Consider the following 22,329-nt stretch of genomic DNA (forward strand, 5'->3'; position numbering starts at 1 on the left):
GATCCATTTTTCAACTACTGATTCAGCAGGAGCAAATATACATTCTTTTATAAGGGAGGGTGCCATAATTCATGCAAAGGGGCTGGCCTTATCATTTGCCAATAATGCGTTTTGAATTGATGAGTGACAAGGCAGGGAGCACTCCAAAGGCCAATCAGCTGGAGTCAGTGCCCAGTGGCCCCGCCCCTGTATATGCCCCTATTATCCTGTCATGGGGGTCTGGGACATAAACTAGGAAACATAGGGATCAATGCTGGGGTACACCCTGGTTAGGCTCCACCCTGAATGGGATGCCAATCCCAGCGAACATGCGCACATTCACATGCTGTTGACAATTTAGAGATATCACCTAATTAGTAAATGTCAGTATGTTACTAGAGGAAACCAAGGCAATGGAGAAAACCATCTCTACTCCATTCAGAGGTGGAATCCGAGGTGTGAGGAGACAATGCTAACTGTTCCCCCCCCCCCTCCCCTCCCCTCTCACCTTGAATGTCTAGATTAGAATGAAAAAAAAAACAGCCACTGCTGGATAACAGAGAGCATGTTTGTTTCTTCTATTCCAATAAAGCAAAAACAGAAGTCAAACAAAAAAACGTTCATCTTCCATTGAAAAAATATATATCTCAGAAAATATTTTGAGGATAAAGTTTGCTGTAGAGTTATAAACTAAGGCTGTCGCCGATAGAGTGCATTCAGGGGAATCAGACCCCTGGGGTGGGAAATTTGTTACCTTTCTTTGCATTTTGCATCATTAGAGATGTATAATGCGCATAGCGTAAGCAATCATGAACAGGAATCAAGACCAGGGGGAGCTCTGACGGACCTTCTGATTAAAACGTATATATATTTATATACACATATATACACATACACATATATTATATATAGATTTATTTATTTTTTTACCACGGACATAGTTTTTCTTTTTAAAGCATTTTACCATGTACACAGTCTTACCACGGACATGGCTGTCCATGTACAATCCCTGGTCATGTACAGAAAATACTCCTCATATGAACCTTCATCATGCGAGTTTCAAAGATGCGAACGTGCGTGTCCAATAAATTAAAAATTGTTTAAATAATTGCAAAATTAAAAATTGTGCAGGAATTTACAATGCCGTGGCAGTGCGTATGTTTGATCCAACCTCTGAGGCTTATATATCTGATATTCTTGGTACAGTAACATAGGCTCGCTCGCCAGCGGTAGGCGAGATCAGCTGACTGAAAACAATGGAAAAAAAAAGAACTGAGACGTTGATTGTTAAAATGCACCAATAACAAAAATACAAATATTAACTTTTAAAAGCATTTTCATATGTAGGCTAAATGAGTTGAGAGAGATTGGTTAGCTGTGCATACAGTATGTCGTGTAGGCTAGTTCGATAATAGTAAATAGGGAAATTGACTGACGGAAAACAATGGAAATTAAAAACAATTCTTGTTTTTGTTAAAATACACCACAAATCTATAACAAAAAATGCAAATATTAACTCTTAAAAGCATTTTCTTAGGTACAAATAGCTATACATGTACATGTTTTCGATAGGAGTTGGGGGTTGCAGCGCCATCTGCTGGATGCCTAGGCTAACTTTGTTTGACTTGATTCTTGCAAACCCGCTCTCGGATTGGAACTGGTTCGTATCTTGGGTACTTACTGTACTAATGAAAACTTACTGTATTAATACTTGTCTTGGGTCTGAGATATACAAGGATTTGGCAGAGTCTATGGAAATTGCATTTAATTTATTTGGCAATTTTTTTCCCAAAGTGACATACACACAGTCCCTGCAGCGGTTGGCGGTTAAGGGCCTTGCTCAGGGGCACAACGTCCAATCACAGACAGGGCACCCCAGCTTCCTGAACCTCACACCGCCCCTAGTAACACAGAGAGCTGCGGACGGCTTGGAATGTGTGACCTGTGATACACCTCCTGTATGAAATACAGGTTTCAAGACGGTTGACTCCCTGAAGGAAAAATATAAGCAAAGCAATTTTCATCAATAACCAGGACAAATAACCACCTCTTTCAAGAGGTTTAACTGCATCTTTTAATGCTTCTGATTGAAAGGCTCTGTCAGACAGCTAGTTAACAACAACAGTAGGTAAACTAACTGACCGATGTTAAGGAAACTTAGAGTACCACGGTTTACCCATCTACCAGTCAGGACTCACTAATCAAATATTCAGCCCAGGGCTAGAAATTAAGCTCGCCTACTCACTAAGGTGAATAATTTAGACAAAGGGTAAGTAAAAAAACAACTGAACATTAACCTGTTAGCTAGTAAAAAAAAAAATTGCAGGTCTTGCCACATTTTTTGCTGAAATGTTTTGCGTTTCCTTGTGATTCACATCACTTAATGCGCGCAAAAGCAATTTTGAAGCATAAACACACATCGGTTGTTACACATATTGCAGTGCTTTTATTTTAAGACTTTAAACTCTGCACTTGCACAACAAAACTATTTGCCCATTATTTCAGTAGTAGCTCTTTAGTATTGCTAACATTGAATCTTGATAAAGTTTAAATACAGGACTACGGTTATGCTTTGATAACCAATACATCGTATACATTTCTACATACTGGTTGTTCCATCTTCATACAGACAATATGTAATGTAAAGTAACAACAATAATAATAATAATCATGAAGAAATATATTGCTCAAGAATCATGAAAAAAATTGCGATCTCGATTCTGAGCAAAACAAATTAGATTATCTAGATCAGGGGTGCCCAATACGTCGATCGCGATCGCAAAGGTAGATCGCATGGCATAAAAAATAGAGGATGGATGACGTACGCGATCAACCGCGCCAGCTGCTGCAAAACTCCAGCAAGCGACGGAGTCCTCTAGTCAACCTCCAATTTATTTCTACTAAACTTAAGAAAGGATATAACAATGAATGGGGAAGCCGACCCAAGTAAGAAGCCAATAACCTACCACTTCCATACGGAATGGAAGGAGGTCGACCTTTTTTCACAATGTCATATTCGAAGTGCGTTTGCCTCATCTGTCAGTCTGCCACTGCTATTCCGAAGAAGGGGAACGTGGAGCGGCATTTTCCGACTGTTCATAAAAAACTACGACATTAACTTCCCTCCGAAAAGCGAGCTGAGAAAGAGAAAGGTGAAGGGACTAAAATCCCAGTTCAATTCAAAAACGCTTTATTTATCCCAAAGGGAAATTAATAATAATGGTAATAAAGAATAATAATAAAGAATACTCGGTATATCTATAAATAAATATATGTTTTGCATTTTTATAGTAGGTAGCCTAGGTCATTTTGACTTGGTCATTTATAAGTAGCTCGCAAACTGAAAAAGTGTGGGCACCCCTGATCTAGATTATCTAAATTACATATTTTACCTAGAATCATGCATTCCTACGCAGGTGTGCTCCATGCAATAGTATTGCAATAGTATTAATATTATTCTAAATAGGTAATGACTATCGCGTAGAATGTATCTGAGTTTAAAAAGTCGTTATTTGACTCAGACATTTAGTGAAGTTAAAGTCAAAGCTGCAACAACCTAAAATACTTAAGTAAAAAACAAATCCAGATAAAAACATACTTAAGTAGCCCTACAGTAACAAAATATTTGTAATTGGTTACTTTACACCTCTGCTCAATAAAATTGCTAGTAATTTGAGTTTTGATACCACTTTTCCATTGTTCCGGGGATTGGGTTCAATGGAACACTTAAGATAGTTTCAGGAATGAAGGTCCTGTTTGAATGTGCCCGCTCACCAAGAAACTGCATAAATCTGCGGGCATGTGGGTTGAACTTAAGGTGCTTAATCTCCAGGATCATTCAAGGCATTCCTCATCTCGAGAGCCCCCGCCCTGCAATCGGGGAGCCAAGTGTGGGCGTGTCCAAAATCTGGCCGCAGAAACCCCAGCAGTCGGTGGGAAACACCAGCACCGTTTTTTATCTCCTTTCATTTTTCACCACATTCATCCTCCCTTCTCCTACAATACTTACTCAATCTCCCGCAGGACTCTCGGAGTGAAAAAAAACTCACCATGATACCTAATTCCATTCCGCATTTCCCAGACCCTAAAGCTTAAAGATTACAGAGATCTGACTTCTGGTTCCATTTTGCTGTGAATAGAGTATGTCCAGTAACCCCTCCTCCCCATGGGGCGGAGCTCAAACATGACACGGCTCCCAGACTTCCCCGGGTTGGACGAGGTGGAGCCTTAACAGTGACAGATGGAGATCTGGTTTATAAACAATCGTGAATCAGTACTACAGGCACTAGGTGGAAACGGGGAAGGTGAAGAGGACAGACGGAGATCTCCATACAGAACGCCATGGCCGCCAGCAAAGCGCAGAGTTTCCTGATCACCGGAGCCAACCGGGGCCTCGGCCTGGAGATGGTCAAACAGCTGGTGGAGTCCCGAGCTTCCACCTGCCGGCTGTTTGCCGCCTGCCGCGACCCCGATGCCCCAAAGTCGCAGGTACGAGGGAGACAGCTGGCTGGAGAGGGACTCATGACCAAAATGGGCATCAGACCCATTCACCCATTTATGGAGGGAGGGACCATGTGTCTCAGGGAGTAGTATCTGTAAAACCTGTAAGCTGTAGAAGTTCTTTTGTGTCATATTAAATATGTAATGTTGATGATAATGATGATGAAGGTTGCCATCTTGCTCTTTTTTCTTCTCTCTCAGGCCCTACAGGATCTGGCTAAGAAGTACCCCAAAGTCATCACTGTGATCCAGCTTGGTAACATGCATCTAAGGGCGCTTTTCCACCTCACAAAGTACGGTACTTTCGGTACGGTACTTTCGCTTTTCCATTGACTTCCGGTCGAGTACCAGTACCGAGTACTCGAGTACCGAAAGTGCCAAACCAGTTGTGGGGTACTTCTTTGGTACTTCGGTACTTTGGGGTGGGACTTGCAAACGTATTTGCTGTCGATTGGTTATGCAAATAGCCTGCCGCTGAAACACAAAATACAACCGCCATCTTTTGAAATACACAGCGAGAAACAAAATAAAAAGCAGTAGAAACAACAATATAAAAAAATAAAATGGAAGGATGGACAAACGAGGAAACACAGGCTTTAATCGCCATATGGTCGGCTGAACAGATCCAGTGGGATTTGGATGGCACGACTCGAAATAAAAAAGTTTTTGCCGTTCCGAGCAGTTCAGTTTCCCTATGTTTCCCCTGTCGCGCGCTGATTTGTACACGGTTTCGCTGTTGTTTTCATGTCTTTTTACGAGGTAAACAAGCCATATATTAATTTTAAAACATCACATGCCTTTTGTATGTTTTTTTGTTTTTACAGATAATAAATGAAATTACTTAATTCGCTGGATAGAGGTATTTCTTGATGAAAACGGTATAGTAGCATATTGCTTATAAGACTATATTATGCGTGACGATCTACTGTATTCACATGTAATAATGTACCTGAGCGATTTTCAGATATTTCACATACCTCTTTGCTTTAATATTAGGAGAAACATTATAACAGGTGTTATGCCGAAAAAGGCATCCCTGCCGTAGAATGCATGCCTGTCTCTAAATGACCGATTGGTCACTGATCTGAAACGAGTTGAGCTACTTTGTCAAGTAAGGCTACCGTAGTGCTAATCAATAGCCCCAAAAAACCCGTAAAACTCTAACCCTAACCCCCAAAAAACCTCTAAAACCCTAACCCCCAAAGCCCCCCTAAAACCCTAACCCTAACCCCCAAAACACCCCTAAAACCCTAAGCCCCAAAAAAACATTAAAAGCTCAACTCGTCGGAACACCGGCATGCATTCTAAGGCAGGGATGCGTTTTTCGGCATAACACCTGTTAGACAGGAGAAATATATGGAAACTTAATTGCCCGGAACACCGTAATACCAAGCCGCTTGGAAGAAATGGGGAACACGCGAAACACCGAACAATGCCGCTTGAAAATCAAAAAACATAATTAAATAATTTGTTTGCTTTCAAAAGACTGAATTAGCAGTAAGCTAATTCTTACTGCTTTGATCGGCTTAGCCAAAGTAAGTGTACCTACGTAAACGTAATTGATGGCAGCATGATTTGGATTTTACTGAATCTTATGCTGTGATAGAAGCTGACATAACAATAAACCGCATTTTCCAGCCTCAACTGTTAGTTTTAATTTTGGGCTGTCAGTCAGGGGCGGTCACTGATGATGTCATTTGGCGCCGGTACCATTTTTCACGCCAGTGGAAAACCGACATGAAAGAAGTACCAAACTTTCGGCACTTTATGGAAGTACCGAAAGTACGGTACCTGGTGCGGTTCCTCTGCTCACTTCCTGTCCCTCTCTCATTCCTCTCTCAGTCCTCTCTTCTCTGTGCCATCATATGATATTGTCAAAAAGATGTAGTTACTGTGATTTTACTCCAGTCCCGTTGTAACCAGATCCAGTTGTACTCTGTTCCAAGTGTATTGAGAACCAACTGTACTCAATTCCTGTACTCAGATACAAATGCAAACAAATCCGAATCTATTCAGATCTGAGTGTACTCAAATCCAATTGTATTCAGATCCAATTGTTCTGAGATCCAATTGTATTCATATCTGATTCTACTCAGATATCCTTGAACTCGGAACTCAATTTTATTTGGATCTCAAAGTTTCGATTGTAGTTAGATCCAATTGTACTTAAATCCAATTTTACTCAAATCTATTAGTATTCAGAGCCAACTATATTCTTATTCAATTGTACTAAAATCCAGTTGTACTCAGATCTGAATGTATTCACTTCCAGTTGTACTTAGACCCTATTTAAATCAGATCTGATTATATTCAAATCCAACTAAACTCAGAACTGATTCTATTCAAATACTGCAGCACTCAGATCTAATTGTACTCAGTTCCACTTCTCCCTCCCCAAACCTGAGCAGATACCACAGACCCAAGAAGCATGAAAGAGGCAGCGATGAAGGTGGGGGCCAAGCTGGAGGGAGGTGGACTGAACGTGCTGGTGAACAATGCAGGCGTGTTGCCACGTGGGGACCTGCTACACACCAGCGAGCAGGAGTTCCAGATGTCGATGGACACCAACCTCATGGGGCCAGTCAGAGTCACTAAGGTGGGGATCCGCTCAGAGTTAGCAGAGTTAAATCAGGTTTTTATCACGGATGAGGTTGTCAAACCTGTACTTCCCTGGACAGACTCACTGAAAACCATAAACAAACCAAACTATAAAAAAACAAAAGCCAAACATTATGAAGATGCATTAAGCCATGTGATTAATCTGTTGTTTTAATCTAGCCATGATTCCTGTTCCTTGATAAAAAAGATCAAAAGCTGTTTGGCATTTTTATTGGTTTATTGCTTCTACCATTGACTATTAATGTTATCCAGACAAGTTAAATTTCGCCTGGTTTCTGGGATCATTACCTGTACGGTGATGTTGTGACGGACCTAACACTCCCTCTCCTGAAGGAGTTCCTGCCCTACCTCCTCCAAGCCTCCAAAGCCTCCACCCAGCCGGGCATGTCCTGGTCCAAAGCTGCCGTCATCAACATCTCCGCCCTCTTGGCGTCCATAAAGTTAGTCCCAGAGACATACATCGCCCACCCCGCCATCTCCTACAGGATCAGCAAGGTACAGAGCGTGTGGCATCTGCCTCAGACTTCTCCTATTTTGAAGGTCTTACAAGTGGTCACACTGTACCACCCTGCATAGACTCACTGAGTCTATTTATAGCTGATCAAAATTTCAGTACAACTGATGCCGTCTGATGTGGCATGAACTGATTGGTTGGATCACAGCACGGTGAGGCCTAATGATTGTCCATGTAGGTCCACTGGATTAACTGCTTTAATGTATGACATCTGGCACACATGGCTATTGTGCTATTGACATTATTATGGAAACGTTCCTATTTGTTCACAGGCTACAGCTTCTCATTTGCTAGCATGCTGTGCCTCAGATCCTTTGATAAACGATAAGTGTGAGCTAGTCCGAGGCTCATTGTTCATCCTCCTTTTGTTACCCAGACTGCGCTGAACATGTTTAACCAGTGTGCCGCGTTTGAGTTCACCAAGGATGGGATCCTCTTTGCTGCCATTCACCCTGGCTGGGTCCGCACGGACATGGGGGGTCCCAATGTGAGTGATTTGCTAATAGATGGTTTGTGGTGGGGGGATGGAGGGTCTAAATATCACATTTCCAGTTTATATGAGTGATACTTTACAGCCAAACAAAAATCGTTCTGGTCTACAATGGTAAAGCATGCATTGATGTTTTTCTACCACTAGGGGGAAATCGACGTAGTAGAGAGTGTGCAGGGACTCCTGAAGGTGATGGGCTCCCTCACGGAGAAGGAGAATGGAGCCTTCCTGGATTACCATGGCAAGCCCCTGCCTTGGTGAACGCAGGCGTCCCCAACAGGATCTGAATAAAGGTGGATGTGAATAATAATGCAATTCTGTTTTGTGATTGACGTGACGTATGACAGCAGTCCCTATTGCCTTGACAGAAATGGCAGCTTTTCAATTAGTTTCAGCTTCTCAAACATTTAATCCATCCATTTCCAACTACTTATTCCGCAGGAGCGATCATAAATTCTTTTTTCAAGTGGTGGGGACCATAATTCATGCAGGGGAGCCTAAGTTATCATCAGTCAATGATATATTTTGAATGGGTGAGTGACAGGGCAGGGAGCACTCCATGGGCCAATCAGCTGGGACCAGTGCCTCTGTGGCCCCGCCCCTGTATTCATCCCTGTTATCCAGTATGAGAAGATATCATTTCACTAACAGTATGTGTGTTTGTTGCTGGAGGAAAGCAAGGCAAGAGGGGGGAACCATCCCTACTCCAGACACAGATGACGGGGTGGGATTTGAGGTATGAGGGGGCAATGCTAACTGATAAAAACAGCCACTGTTGGAATATAGCGAGAGAGGTATGGAGCGCATGCTGATTAGAGTGCATTGCCGCACCCACCACTCGACAACCCACCTCAGGGATGAGAGCCTGAGTGCAGCCATGCGGTGGGTGATACCTCAGCACCACACTAGTCCGAGTGGAACAGAGTGAGTTTTTTCCAGTGGCTGGAGTGCCAGTCCTGCCATCAACCCTCAAATTAGTGTGCTGGAAAATACTGAGTAGGTCTTTGTTTTTTAATTTGAAATATTTTTAACTTGCTCAGTCGTGACACTGGTCAACCCTCCTATGCAGTATGTTACAATCGAGGAACCAAGCGACAAAACTCGCAAATCAAACCAAAAAACATATGTCAGCAAAGATTATGATGATAGAGTAAAGCTTACTGTTGAGTTATAAACCAGGGCCGCCATAAACAGAGTGGACACCCTGAATAACTCGGGGAGTTCACATAAACAGAGTGGACACCCTGAATAACTCGGGGAGTTTCACATAAACAGAGTGGACACCCTGAATAACTCGGGGAGTTTCACATAAACAGAGTGGACACCCTGAATAACTCGGGGAGTTTCACATAAACAGAGTGGACACCCTGAATAACTCGGGGAGTTTCACATAAACAGAGTGGACACCCTGAATAACTCGGGGAGTTTCACATAAACAGAGTGGACACCCTGAATAACTCGGGGAGTTTCACATAAACAGAGTGGACACCCTGAATAACTCGGGGAGTTTCACATAAACAGAGTGGACACCCTGAATAACTCGGGGAGTTTCACATAAACAGAGTGGACACCCTGAATAACTCGGGGAGTTTCACATAAACAGAGTGGACACCCTGAATAACTCGGGGAGTTTCACATAAACAGAGTGGACACCCTGAATAACTCGGGGAGTTCACATAAACAGAGTGGACACCCTGAATAACTCGGGGACTTCACATAAACAGAGTGGACACCCTGAATAACTCGGGGACTTCACATAAACAGAGTGGACACCCTGAATAACTCGGGGACTTCACATAGTAGATGTGACCCTGGGGCCTCCTTTATAAAATGGTCACTGAACTTTCACTGAAAATTAAACAATCTATTAAACTCGAAACTCAATTATAATAACTTTATTTGCAATGTTTAAAAAATGGCAATGGCAAAAGATACATAGGAAACGATAAAATGTCAATCTGCGTTACCTCGAAATGCGTCTGTGGCCCTGCGTGCGGCAGACTGAATGAATACTGCGAGCTAGTGCAAAACGAACCTTTTCAAAGCACTGAAGCTTCCTTTTCAAGTGTGTCGAAAAATGGTCCAGTACTCGAAGCCTTCCGAAATGGTGACCATTAGTGACACCAAGTGGTCAAATAAGGAAATAACACTTAATTTTGAGTGAGTGCAGTGAATCTGAATATTTATAAATTGGCAAAAATTCTTAATGGTCTGTAGTGCGTCATGAATATTAATGACCTGGTGAAATTGAATGTGACTTCTTGTGGACTGGGAAACCATTGACTTAACTGGGAATGGGTGCTTGTGTAACGGAAGAGGGCCATCAGTCTACAGATTTTTATTCAGGAACAGTATTTGTTCGACAGTGCGGAGGCTAAGTTGGTTACGTTTTTTATTCACCACATCTCCTGCTTTGGAGAATACCCGCTCACATGGAACGGAGGACGCTGGAGTGCATAAAAACTGTACTGCAAGTTCGTATAAGTGTGGATACACAGCCTGGTGCATATCCCAGAACCTCAAAGGGTCTTCAGTATGTGGTATATTGGGGTCACTGAGGTTCGCGCCTCATTTTCACTTTTCTGAAGCAGTCACGTGGTTGAGCGCAGAACGAAGCTTCGGATCACCATGGTCACGTGTTTAGGGTAGAGCGGAAGAAGCATCGAAGTTCTGCTTCAGAACGCACTGTATCATTTTTTTTTTGACACATGCCTCACAGCTTCGGTGTCAAGCTTAACATCACTACTGCGAGCCAACACTGTCAACTGCATGTAAAACATGTTAGTCATGAGTATTAATGTTGTTGGTACAAAGTCAGAAAAAAAAGTACCAATTTGTACCTTTGAGAGTATAATTGTCACTGTAGCTTTACTCTTATGGGTTTGCCAATTGTACCCTAGCTGTAGCTCAATGTACCTTTTAAGGTACAGAAATGGACCCTGAGAAACACTTTCGTACCATTGGGGGTACATTAATGTTGCTTGTACCTTGAGGTACAACACTGTACCAGGGCTGTACCCTTGCTTCTGGCAGTGTAGTTTATCCTATCTTGTCATCCCAGTCACCATGCAGCGAAGTCTGGCTCCCAGGTGGGTATAAAATATTTGACTGCAAGTCTATCTGACAAATCAATGTAGCCTAAGCGATAACTATGTATGAAGCTCTCAAAGACTCCCAGCGAAGCACAGCATCCGGGCGGCCTCAGAAAACATGTAATCAGAGCATATTCACCAATAAGCTGTCTTATATTCTCTGCTTAGATAAAGCATACCAGACTCTTCCATAGGCTTCCACTGATGCACCGTGTCAGTGGGTGTCTATGGGCGGCATCGGTCCTGGTTTCAAAGGGAAAACTCTTTCAGCACTTTCGTGGGGGAGCTGGGCTTCCTGTTTAGTCGTTTGTTGCCGTTTCACATTTTCACCAAAACGAGCCAAACAGTGGAACTCTTTGGGCAAAGGTGTCAGTCAGTGCAGAACAAAGCCCACATGAGCAGGGTACCTAGAAGAGGGTGGATGAGGGGGCAGGTACAGCGTGCAAACGAGCTCTCGTAGCCTCTCTGCTCTCCATGGGTCTGAAGGCAGATCTCCTCCACAACTGGGAACCCAAAAGCAGGAGAAGGAAATCAGGGCCACATCATGAAGCATTATGCAAAACTGTTCCCTCTAGCTGATCAAACTTGATGCCTGTCACCTCAGGGGTGACTCCCAGGAACAACGCTGTTTGACTTTACAAAAAGTGGCATATTTCACACTTCTGGCTGTAAGAGCATTAAATTTGGGGTTATTATAATGAATAAGAACCTGAACCATAGGAAAGTTAGAAATACAAAATGCATGCCAGATCAGAAACTGATCATAACCGTATCATTCAAAACATTCAGTATAATTCATTTAATAGTCTGTAACACGTATAGTGAGTACTGGGGAAATTTCAGACATTTATTTCATTAAGGCCGGATCTCGTTTCTCTGCATGTGGACATGCGAGTTGGCTGTGTTTGAAATGTCCACCATGTAGTCCACCAGCCATCTTGTAGTGCTGTTTGAATTCTCAACTGTAAATTTCATTCACTTTATAGTGCACTAAAAAATTGTCGCAAGGCACAAGTAATATTTGTTTATTATTATGACGTGATGCGGTGCTTCCTTTCACTTGGCTTGCAGCTGAACTAATGTGTTACTTAAATAGTAACTAGTACATAAGTTCAATGCTGTTAATTTTTATCCAAATAATTGCTGATAATCATCTTACACTGTTATATTTAATGGTAAATTGAACGTGATTGCACTACTGCACTAGTTCAACATTGAGCTATATATAGTATATATTATTACTTTGTTTTATTTTATATAATATGTAGCATATAAAGCAAGTATATGACAATAAAGCTATTCTATGCTATTCTGTTAAGATTATACATTGTGTGAGTGTCAAGATAGAAACTTGCCTCTCCAGGTAGAGGTCATGTCCAGACGTGGTCTCTGGGTGTGACTCACGGAGGTCTGGTGTGGTGTGCAGGTCTGAGCTGATGTAAAGCAGAAGCTGGGTTATTACCTGACATTGTTCACCTGCCCTGGTCTAACTCCCCTTCTGGCAAAAGGTAAATATGTAATAACCATCAAATAAACTCATTTCAACGATACCTTGTTGCACCACCAGCTGCACTTGTGTGGAAATGTCAATAGCCGCATAAATGTCTACCCCGCACCAGTATGTCCCAGCATCCTCCTCTGACAGGCTGGAGATGGTCACCGTGAAGACATTCCGATTCCTGTCATCGTACAGCTTAAATCTCTGGTCTTCAATGATGATCTCGTCCAAATTGTTTTTAATTACATCACTGCAATATTTAAACACTTCCCCTTTGCACAGGTACTTCTGGTTGGTTCCGTAGTAGCCGTCGTAGGGACACTGTATTACGGCCATTCCTCCGCTGAGCCCGATGACTTTGATGAGCTCTCCCGTAACGGGAGACAAAGATATTGATATAAGGGCGAGACTAACAGCGAGCAACATGCTGCGGAACAGCACCGAGGGAGCGAGGGTCGCCCGTCCAAATAAGCGACATGCTACCGTAGGCGGAAATGAGCTGCATCTCACGAAAAGCTGTAAGTTGGACTTTCACCGAATGAGGACGCGCATCGCAGGAAAGGTTATTGCTGCCTCTAGTCTGCTATTGGCCCCGAGCTTCATGTAGAAGCCTCATAGATTATCACCCCACACTTGCGGTACAGGCAGCTGACTTCCTCAAACTGCACTTCCTCCTCCGATGCAGTCGCATGTATCAGTGATGGTGAGTTATAGGGAGATTGCTGCTGAGGTCCCTATGGCCGAAGTCACCTCTCTCCCATAATGCCTTTCACCCTCACCAGGTCCTCCCTTGGAAGGCCCCACCCCCCGCTTCCCATAACCCACTGACTCTGGCATCCCATTCTGCTCCTCCTGACTTCCTTCCTCACATTGTTCTGGTTTCTTTCAATCCTGAACCACCACCTGAATCTGTACATCAAACTGACATTTATGGTAACACTTTACTCGATGGGGCACAAATAATATAGCATGATACTGTTACTTAAGTATTAAATAACCAAACTAAGTCTTAGTTACATATTAATCTCATGTTAATTCATCGTTAATGAATCGTGATGCATTTTTTATCAAGCAGTTACTAAATTTGTTACTATATCTACTATATTTGTTAATTCTGTAAACCTTTGTGAACTACTGAAAGAACACGTGACAACACAAGTGAAATACTGATCTCAGGTTTGAATCGTGATGTATCTTTTTTCTCAAGTTGTTACTATATTTGTTCATGATTTGTTATTAGTGTCCCGTCAAGTGAAGTGTTACCACATTTATTCTTAGCTGTCACTTTTATTCAAGGCAACATACTTTTCTTTTTGAGAAACTAGGGACAGACAATCCATGGTGCACTGGGATTAAGAGCCTTACTCAGGGGACCAATGGTAAACTCACTCTGCTGATCCTGGGATTTGAGTCAGCAACTTTCCAATCACAGGTGCAGCACCCTAACCCACTGAGCCACACATCGCCCCCTGCTGGTATTAATTAATACTGCCACACACTGCCTCTCATTAAAAACCACCCCAGATAATTCTGATAGTTCATGGGTCATTATTGAAGTGCATGAAGAATTTCCTCATGTTTAGGTGTCCAGTTGCAAGGAGCATTTCATAACTGGTGGGATTGGGAGTGTGTGCTTTAAAAATGACTTAATGACCAATGCAAAATGTAGGTCCTGAGGCTTAAACCAGCTGAAAACCGAAAGTAACAGTGGAATTATTCAGTTACAAGAAACTATGTCAATTATTCAAGTAGCAGAGGAATTGGTTAATTTGGTTTTGGTGCTCTTACAAAAAAAAATCAAATTAAATTAAGGCTGTTTCATTACTGGGCGTCATTTCTTCAGATCAAAGGGCTCCCCTCCCATTCTTTATTTAAGCCTCAGTAGTCATTGAAATTCCTCTATTGCTAAAGTCCAATGCGATAATAAAATAAACGCAATATCTGCATATATTTACATAAAGCCCCAATTGTAGCAATGTGTAGTTTCACCATTTTATTAGCAAAATACTCCTTTTGTTAGTGTAAAAAGGGGCAAATGTACTAATGTTTCTGTCTGTGTAACCCTCCACAGACTGCCTGCGACATAAACCTACTCGTGCGTCGGCCTGATATCTGCTCTCAGTCGACTCCCTCATCTGTCCGCTTTGCATCTGTCCGCTTTGTTTCTCCTCTTTCTATGAACAACAGCAACAAAACAAACAACTACTGGTCCACAGAGGTCAAGCTGTCAGGCTTGAGGGCTCCCAGGCTAAGAGCAGCCGGTATACAAAGGAAATCACACGTTTCATGCCTTTGCACTTCGGCTCAGCTGCACGGCTGGGGTTTGTTTACGCTGACCGGGTTCCTGGTTCATTAGCCATGAGTTTGGCTTGTAAAGATGCTTGTTCATTAAGAGTCTTGCCAGAGGCTGTGAGGGAGTGCAGAGAAAAAGACAGTCATTATTACAGCTACATCCGGTGCTGATCAAAGGCTGAACTCCGAATTAATTGTGTAAATATGTGCAAAAAATTCTCAGAAACCCTATAAGACCAGCTTAAAATCTTGGTATTTACCCCCTAACAAATACCCATGAGTATAACTGGGCTATTTCAAAAAAGCTGTTTTTCAATAATATTAGTGACTGCAAACCTAAGTATGTTTTGTAAGAAATTCTTTTAAACAAGCCTCAAAACGTTTAATCTTGTGGTAAAGTAATCCTCACAAAACCAGACGTTGGCACACAGAAAACAGGAGACACCTCAGTGCAAAGACTGGCAACACATGCTGGATGATGTATAATGCACTACTATAAAACTCTCATTCATTCAGCATATATTATAACAGTCACTTGACATATGCTAACACTGCGAATACCTTTAATTCAGCAATAATCTGTATTTTGCCCCGACAGACCATTTAAAGAGACAATCAGATTTAACGTTAATCAAAATGCCACTTTCAGACTGAGACGATCAGCTTAGACTGCAGAACAATCGGCTTGGACATTTTTGCTCCTTAAGAGCCTAAAGACATAGACATAAAAAAAAATAATAAAAATAATAAAAAAAAAAAAAAAAAAAAGAGCCTAAAGACATAAAAACAGATGTAAATGCGTGATTTATGATGACTGTGCGTGTTTTCATAGCATATCCTCTATTAGAAAAAAATTAAACATCCATCCATCCATTTTCTGAAACCGCTTATTCTATTCAGGGTCGGCGGGAGTGAAACAGACAATACAAAATAAACGTCCTCTATGGGGGGGGGGTGGCGTGCTACAGTTGTAGGAATCTGTCCTGAGAGGAAACTGTTGTGATCCTTTCTGGGGTTATGTCCTGTTATGCCACCCCCCCACCCCCCTCTTCCCAGCATGTGTTGGTTTTACACTGTTCTGCAATTCTGGACCAGGCCCAACTTTGAGGCCATCAACCCTAGGGAGAAGAATGGAAGATATAGTGGGCAGGATTACAATGCACTGTCAATCAACCAGTCAATCAATCAAAATAGTGCCTATTCCTTATCTGATTGTTTCCCACTAGGCAAAACCAAGAAGTGACTGACAGCGTAGGGTAATCCCACCCACTGCTGCATTGAGGATCAAATCTCCCATTACTCTTCTCAAACCATTCTTGTAGAAACCCTTACAGGTCACCAGGTGGCACTGTTCCACACAGCCACTTTCACAGGAGAGACACTCAACGGCTTGGAGTTGTTGCCATTGATGTTTGCACCAGGACAGAAGAATGGGAACATCCTTTCTGTGAAGTGGTCCTTAAAGGTGTATATAGCCGTCATGGTCAGTGGGTTGGAGAAGGCCACCAGGCCAGAGTCGTAGTCCAGCTGCACACTGACCCTCTCCAAGGGGCCGTTCAGTTTGAGGGGGGTGCGGGGCGTGGTCATGGCAGTAAACTCGCCCTCGCAGTGCGAGATGGTCCAGAAACCATCCTCAGGCCTGCCCGACATCTTCCCCTTCCTGTTGACAGATTCTTTGACCACGCCCAGGACCCAATCCTCCTTGTTTCCCACCTCCACCTCCCAGAAATGCCGGCCCGACAGGAAGCCCTCCGCGCCTAGGACGAAGACCAGGTGGTCGAAACGCTCAGGGTTGTCGGGCACCTCCTGGACGGCCCCGCTGTTTGTCACGCTCGTCAGGTCGCTGGACAGGGAAAGCCAGGCGTAGGCGGTGTTGGGGTCCAGCATCACTGGGGCTGAAGGATGCAGAATAGTTTGTGGTGTATGAGAAAAGCATATGGAAATGGGCCAGCGAAAGACAAACAAAAAGCACTCACTAACTGCTGACAGAAAGACAAACAAAAAGCACTCAATAACTACTGACAGAAAGAAAAACAAAAAGCACTCACTAACTGCTGACAGAAAGACAAACAAAAATCACTCACTAACTTCTGACAGAAAGACAAACAAAAAGCACTCACTAACTGCTGACAGAAAGACAAACAAAAATCACTCACTAACTTCTGACAGAAAGACAAACAAAAAGCACTCACTAACTGCTCACAGAAAGACAAACAAAAAGCACTCACTAACTGCTCACAGAAAGACAAAAAGCACTCACTAACTGCTCACAGAAAGACAAACAAAAAGCACTCACTAACTGCTGACAGAAAGACAAACAAAAATCACTCACTAACTTCTGACAGAAAGACAAACAAAAAGCACTCACTAACTGCTCACAGAAAGACAAACAAAAAGCACTCACTAACTGCTCACAGAAAGACAAACAAAAAGCACTCACTAACTGCTCACCGAAAGACAAACAAAAAGCACTCACTAACTGCTCACAGAAAGACAAACAAAAAGCACTCACTAACTGCTCACAGAAAGACAAACAAAAAGCACTCACTAACTGCTCACAGAAAGACAAACAAAAAGCACTCACTAACTGCTCACAGAAAGACAAACAAAAAGCACTCACTAACTGCTCACAGAAAGACAAACAAAAAAGCACTCACTAACTGCTGACAGAAAGACAAACAAAAAGCACTCACTAACTGCTCACAGAAAGACAAACAAAAAGCACTCACTAACTGCTCACAGAAATATCCCCAAATTAATCCAACATACGACAACAACGATTCCACAGAGGGCCACTGGGTAACATTGTGGTCTCACACCTCCAGGATTAAGGGTTTAATTCCCACCCTTGGCTCTGTATGTGGATTATTAGCCCAAAAGCTAAATCCAGTGATCTTGGGTCTCAAAATTGCCCATAGTAAATCTGTGCCCCAGGATGGTGTAAGATTATGCAAACCAATACAAAAGTAAAAATGTACTCGCCCATAAATTCCTCATGGTATGGGCACTCGTGCCAATTTCAACTTTTTTTGTGATTTATCAGCATCATAAAGAGCTCATCAGGTGTGCTGGCTGTTCTCATGTCCTGGAGAATTTTATTTTCTTTTAGGTATTTTTTTTGGTTTGGTTTGGTTTGGTTTGGTGTGGTGTGGTGTGGTGTAGTGTGGCCTGGTCTGGTCTGGTCTGGTTTGGTTTGTTCTGGTCTGGAGAGGCTGGCAGATGTTTGTGGATGGATCGCAGCCCGAGTGAGGTTAGTCTTGCGTATGACCATTAAATCCCGACACAAGCTCCCCCCCCAATCTCGTACACAACCTCAGAGGAAAACTCACTGTACTTAACAATCCCCAACATCTTCTCCCAAACCCTATACTTCAGGTTGCCCAGGTGATGAGCCATATTGATCAGGGCACCTGGAATCTTCTCTGGTTCCTGTATGGTGCATTGGGTCCTACAGAAGCAAACATCAAAACAGTCAGTCCAATGACAATAGGAGATTTGTGAGGGGGGGGGGGGTATAAGCGACAGTTCACATACCTTTTTTTGGTGTTCTTGTAATTCTGGGGAAAAAACAATGACTGACATTAATATCTTGATCACATTAAAAGGGTATGGTGGAATCTCATGTGGTATTCACAGTACTGTGCAAATGTCAGTCAAGGAAAATGATGTTTAAATGATACTCCTCTTGGTATAGAACTATGACTTTACGTCTGTCAAATTGTGTCAGCTTAGTCGTTTCCAAATCCAAATGCATTTCTTGACTCGAAAATAACACGGTCATGCGGCATCACTGATATCCCCCCGACAAGCCAAGCCAGACACCCCCCCCCACCTCACCAGCACCCCCTCGTCTGCCTCCCTGAAATCAGTATGCCTAAAGTGGGATGTCTGCTGTATGTTAATATAAATAGGTATTTACAGCCTTGATTTTGGGTTAAATTAGGCCATGAGTGGAAAAAAAACAAGTGTCAGACCCTAAACTGTCATCCGCCTAGTCAGCTGTTGCATTACCTGGAGAAACAGGCCGTCACCGGCGGCGACCTCGTTGTCGATGGCGATGATGGTGTGAGAGAGCGAGAGAATGTCCCGCGTCAGGCCGTCCGTCTTCCCCTTCACTTGCTGCCACTTCCTGTCGTGCTCCTCCCTGAGGGCTGCCAGTCGGTCGGCCTCTTCGGCCCGCAGGAACTGGTGAAGCTGCTCAAACTCCTCTTTGATCTGCTGCTCGGCCCACTGTGTCTGGTTCTGGAAGCGGCGGGGAACAAGTGACCAGCGGAAGGCGGGGGGGGGGGGAATATTAAGCCACAATGGAAAATCTTCCCGAAACACATTTTGTCAGGACCAGGCCTGGATGGTTCGCCGACACCAGCTACCATTGTCGCAAAACGTAACGTTAGCGACTTTACAGCACCGCTTACACGACAGCTACCTTGATGTGCACGGCCGTGTCGTCGCATTCTTGCTTCGCTTCGTAAAGGTGCCTCAGGCTTTTCTTCAGTGGCCCCAATTCTTGCTTCAGTTCCGCCTGATACAAAAAATAAATAAACCGACCAGTCGTCTCTTAGCGTGCTAACGCTAAATCAAACCACCCATTACACGTGAGCGGTTAAACGTTAAAGGCCGATTTACTGCTCCCTGTAAAATTACATCCTGTAAAATCACGCCTGTCTGGCCTAAAGCTGAAGCCCCACAGCGTTGTTGATTCCCTCACTTCTCTTCAGTTTCCACCCCAGGTTATTGTTCACTACGGTTCAAATCAACACAACTGATTAACGTTAAAGGGGAATATTTATGCAATATCGCTCTGGTGTTGTGTATGAATGAATAAAGTACCATGCAAGAGACTTAGGCAATGTTTCAAGGTATTTCTCTCTGTAGTAAGTATATATTTGCTCAGAGAAAGAATAATATTTAACATTAAAATATATGTTACAGATAATCCATAAAAACTTTCTTGTTCTCGAAAAAGTTACTAATATCTAGTTGGATGGCTAGATGAACGCAAACCTCTCCTCAGGGGCACCTCAGCCGTTCCATGTGTTTGTTAAATTTCACCACCAGTTCACTTAATTAATTGATTTAATTAGTTAGATAATTGAGTTAGTCATGTGCTATGTTCTAGTGGTTCAGTGGAGTCAAAGAATACATAAGTGTATCGGACGGTTGCTGCAAAGAAACTAAATTAATAAGATCATTTAAATATCATTTTATTTGAAGACTTTTCCACAGTACTGTAATAAATTATCAAGACAATGGCATCCATAGAGAAACACCCAGCAATTTGCCAGAATCACGCAAAAAGAATGATGGCCATCTTATTTGCTAAATTTATTGATATGCTCTCAAAAAATGATTTTACGCCCCTCTAAACTGACCACTTGTCAGAACCTGTGATTTAATCTGAATTTTACATCCTGAACAACCAAGTTCCCTAAATCCCGAATCTCTATCCCTTTCCTGACACTTCTCGGCTTTTAATAGTATTTACCAAGTCCGTTTCATTCTTTGTCACATGCATAAGTTCTCGTATTTTTGCACATTTACACAGCCCCCTTTTCCCGTCTCCTGCACACTCCCACTTTAGTTTCATACCTCAGCTTTTTATCCTTTTTGTCTTTATACTTGTATTGTACTTGTATTACAATGCATTACATTTCATTCTTTATTTTTGGTATTCCTAAACTGTTAAACTGTCAAATCCTGCACAGTCACTATTTCCCTCACGAACGAGTTTTATCTTATATTTTCCGTGACAGAAATAGACGCAGAAATGGCAAATCCTCGGGGCACTACAAACAAACCCCTGGGTTTCACCTTGAGGTCGGGCGCGGCCTCGTCCAGCGGGCACACCCGGTGTCCCGCGTGCCTCCGGGACGTCTGGCAGACGAAGCAGAGCACCTCTCCGTCATCCTGGCAGAAGAGCTTCACGGGCTCCCCGTGCTGGTGGCACTGCACCTTGGGCTCGGCGGCGGCGGCGCCCCCCACCCCGGGTTCCGGGCCGGGGCCCTGCTGCTGCGCGAAACTCTCCGCCACGTTCTTGAGCGCCAGGCTGACGGGCGGCTCCGTCAGCGAGCACTTGCGCCGGCAAATGGGGCACTCGCGCCCTCCCGGGTTGCGCTGCCAGAAGTGCCGCAGGCAGGAACGGCAGAAACTGTGGCTACACTTGAGCACCACGGGCTCACGGAAGATTTCGCAGCACACCGGGCACGTCAGCTCCTCCTCCAGGCGGGCCGTGGTCCTGCTGGACGAGGCCCGGCGACGCTGCAAGTGGCTCAGCCCGGGGCTCTGCACAGGCGTCGGTCTCCCAGGCTGAGACGCTGCACGTGGACGTAGCGACATCGCTAACCGGCTAACCTCAAGGGATTGGGTATCTCTTCCTAAAACAGACCCTTCACTCCCTCCTCTAGCCTCCTTGTAGTCAAGTCTGCGCCCCTTTGGAATCCTGTCTAGAACCTTCCAGCGCTGCTTGTGTACCCTGTCGTTCCCTCAGACTCTAAAGAACATGTCCTCCCTTTAGCGGCTCCACACGGAGATGGACGGCGAGATACCGAAGGCACTCTCGCGCTTACATCACAGCTGAATCAAAATTAGTATAAGCCCCGCCTCCCCTTCTAAGACCCGCCCCTCCACCACCACATCCCTGGAGTATAGCATAGTTACAACGAAACCTCTCCTGAGGGTCAATACCCAGAATGCCCTGCGTGTGTTTGACGTACTTGTCACGCAGCGTTGCACGGGAAAACAGCAGGTGAAGCAGGAGCTGATGCTTTGCAGCATGTTTGCAGTAGAAACTGGCTTGTTTTGGAGACTCATGCCCCGGTTACTGTGTCGCTGATATAGGGGCGGCGACTGAGTGCTCCTGCCTTCACCAGGACTCCAAGGCTACAGGACATTTAAAAAATTTTTTTATGATAAACTCAAGCATAGATTCTTCTGTCGGTCAAACGGCCGCAGGTCAGATTCGAAACCCTGAAACTGGAGACACTCAGCCCATGAAATCGTATCCGCAGGCCAATCCGATGGCAGAAAACTCACTTTTACAAAACTGATACCGCAGATCCCGCTCTGCGACTGGCCAGACCCGCCCTCCAGCTGTGTGTTCGATAGCAACACGGTTTGGGTAACCTTGCTGCAAGCGGTATTCCTCATGCAAGCGAAACGTGCCGCACTATGGGCCCTAGCACCACTAGCTATGACGATATTCACGATATAACAAAGCCCCTCAGGCTGCTGTTTTATGTAAACCCCACCCTCATGCTCACCTCCACCCACACACCCTCTACACGCTATGTACGCTATGTTTATATTTTATTAAGGTCGTGGAGCACTTAGTAGGCGCTTTATGGTT

At 43.7% G+C, this 22,329-nt stretch overlaps 2 protein-coding genes across 7 annotated transcripts; one reads left to right on the top strand and one right to left on the bottom strand.

Moving 5' to 3' along the window:
• The first annotated feature begins 40 nt into the window (after window positions 1-40).
• Window positions 41-18,055, top strand: LOC111849155 (C-signal-like). Of its 5 annotated transcripts, XR_011984833.1 has the most exons (9): window positions 41-4,467; window positions 4,681-4,786; window positions 6,888-7,075; window positions 7,432-7,593; window positions 7,989-8,099; window positions 8,250-8,395; window positions 12,621-12,702; window positions 12,975-13,210; window positions 16,655-18,055. XR_011984833.1 is itself a non-coding variant. In XM_072705245.1 (7 exons), exons 1-6 carry the CDS (start codon window positions 4,321-4,323, stop codon window positions 8,361-8,363), a joined length of 828 nt encoding a protein of 275 aa, XP_072561346.1. In that variant the 5' UTR covers window positions 41-4,320; the 3' UTR covers window positions 8,364-8,395; window positions 16,655-18,055. The 5 variants fall into 5 exon arrangements, 3 of the variants coding, with proteins under 3 accessions (XP_072561346.1, XP_072561345.1, XP_072561348.1); XR_011984834.1 differs by lacking the exon at window positions 12,975-13,210; XM_072705245.1 differs by lacking the exons at window positions 12,621-12,702; window positions 12,975-13,210.
• Window positions 14,673-21,909, bottom strand: LOC111849212 (E3 ubiquitin-protein ligase TRIM39-like). 2 transcript variants are annotated; one of them, XM_023821906.2, is made up of 7 exons: window positions 20,796-21,909; window positions 19,411-19,506; window positions 18,996-19,226; window positions 18,519-18,541; window positions 18,395-18,432; window positions 15,757-16,879; window positions 14,673-15,694 (listed from the first exon to the last, which is right to left on the bottom strand). In XM_023821906.2, the coding sequence occupies exons 1-6, from the start codon at window positions 21,318-21,320 to the stop codon at window positions 16,320-16,322; spliced, it is 1,473 nt and encodes a 490-aa protein (XP_023677674.2). In that variant the 5' UTR covers window positions 21,321-21,909; the 3' UTR covers window positions 14,673-15,694; window positions 15,757-16,319. The 2 variants fall into 2 exon arrangements, with proteins under 2 accessions (XP_023677674.2, XP_023677673.2); XM_023821905.2 differs by having other exon boundaries at window positions 18,314-18,432; window positions 20,796-21,905.
• Between the last annotated feature and the right edge of the window lie 420 nt (window positions 21,910-22,329).

This window comes from Paramormyrops kingsleyae, chromosome 22, assembly GCF_048594095.1.
Source record: "Paramormyrops kingsleyae isolate MSU_618 chromosome 22, PKINGS_0.4, whole genome shotgun sequence".
Classification (NCBI taxonomy): Eukaryota; Metazoa; Chordata; class Actinopteri; order Osteoglossiformes; family Mormyridae; genus Paramormyrops; species Paramormyrops kingsleyae.

Bases quoted from the DNA above. Each gene is read 5' to 3' on its own strand.
- LOC111849155 (XM_072705245.1), top strand. From the start codon at position 4,321: ATGGCCGCCAGCAAAGCGCAGAGTTTCCTGATCACCGGAGCCAACCGG. The intron at 4,468-4,680 runs GTACGAGGGAGA...CTTCTCTCTCAG, and splicing joins CCGATGCCCCAAAGTCGCAG to GCCCTACAGGATCTGGCTAA. The intron at 4,787-6,887 runs GTACGGTACTTT...AAACCTGAGCAG, and splicing joins CACAAAGTACGGTACTTTCG to ATACCACAGACCCAAGAAGC.
- LOC111849212 (XM_023821905.2), bottom strand. From the start codon at position 21,320: ATGTCGCTACGTCCACGTGCAGCGTCTCAGCCTGGGAGACCGACGCCT. The intron at 19,507-20,795 runs GTGAAACCCAGG...TTTTTGTATCAG, and splicing joins AGGCCGCGCCCGACCTCAAG to GCGGAACTGAAGCAAGAATT. The intron at 18,542-18,995 runs GTAATGCAACAG...TTTTTTCCCCAG, and splicing joins GTGACGGCCTGTTTCTCCAG to AATTACAAGAACACCAAAAA.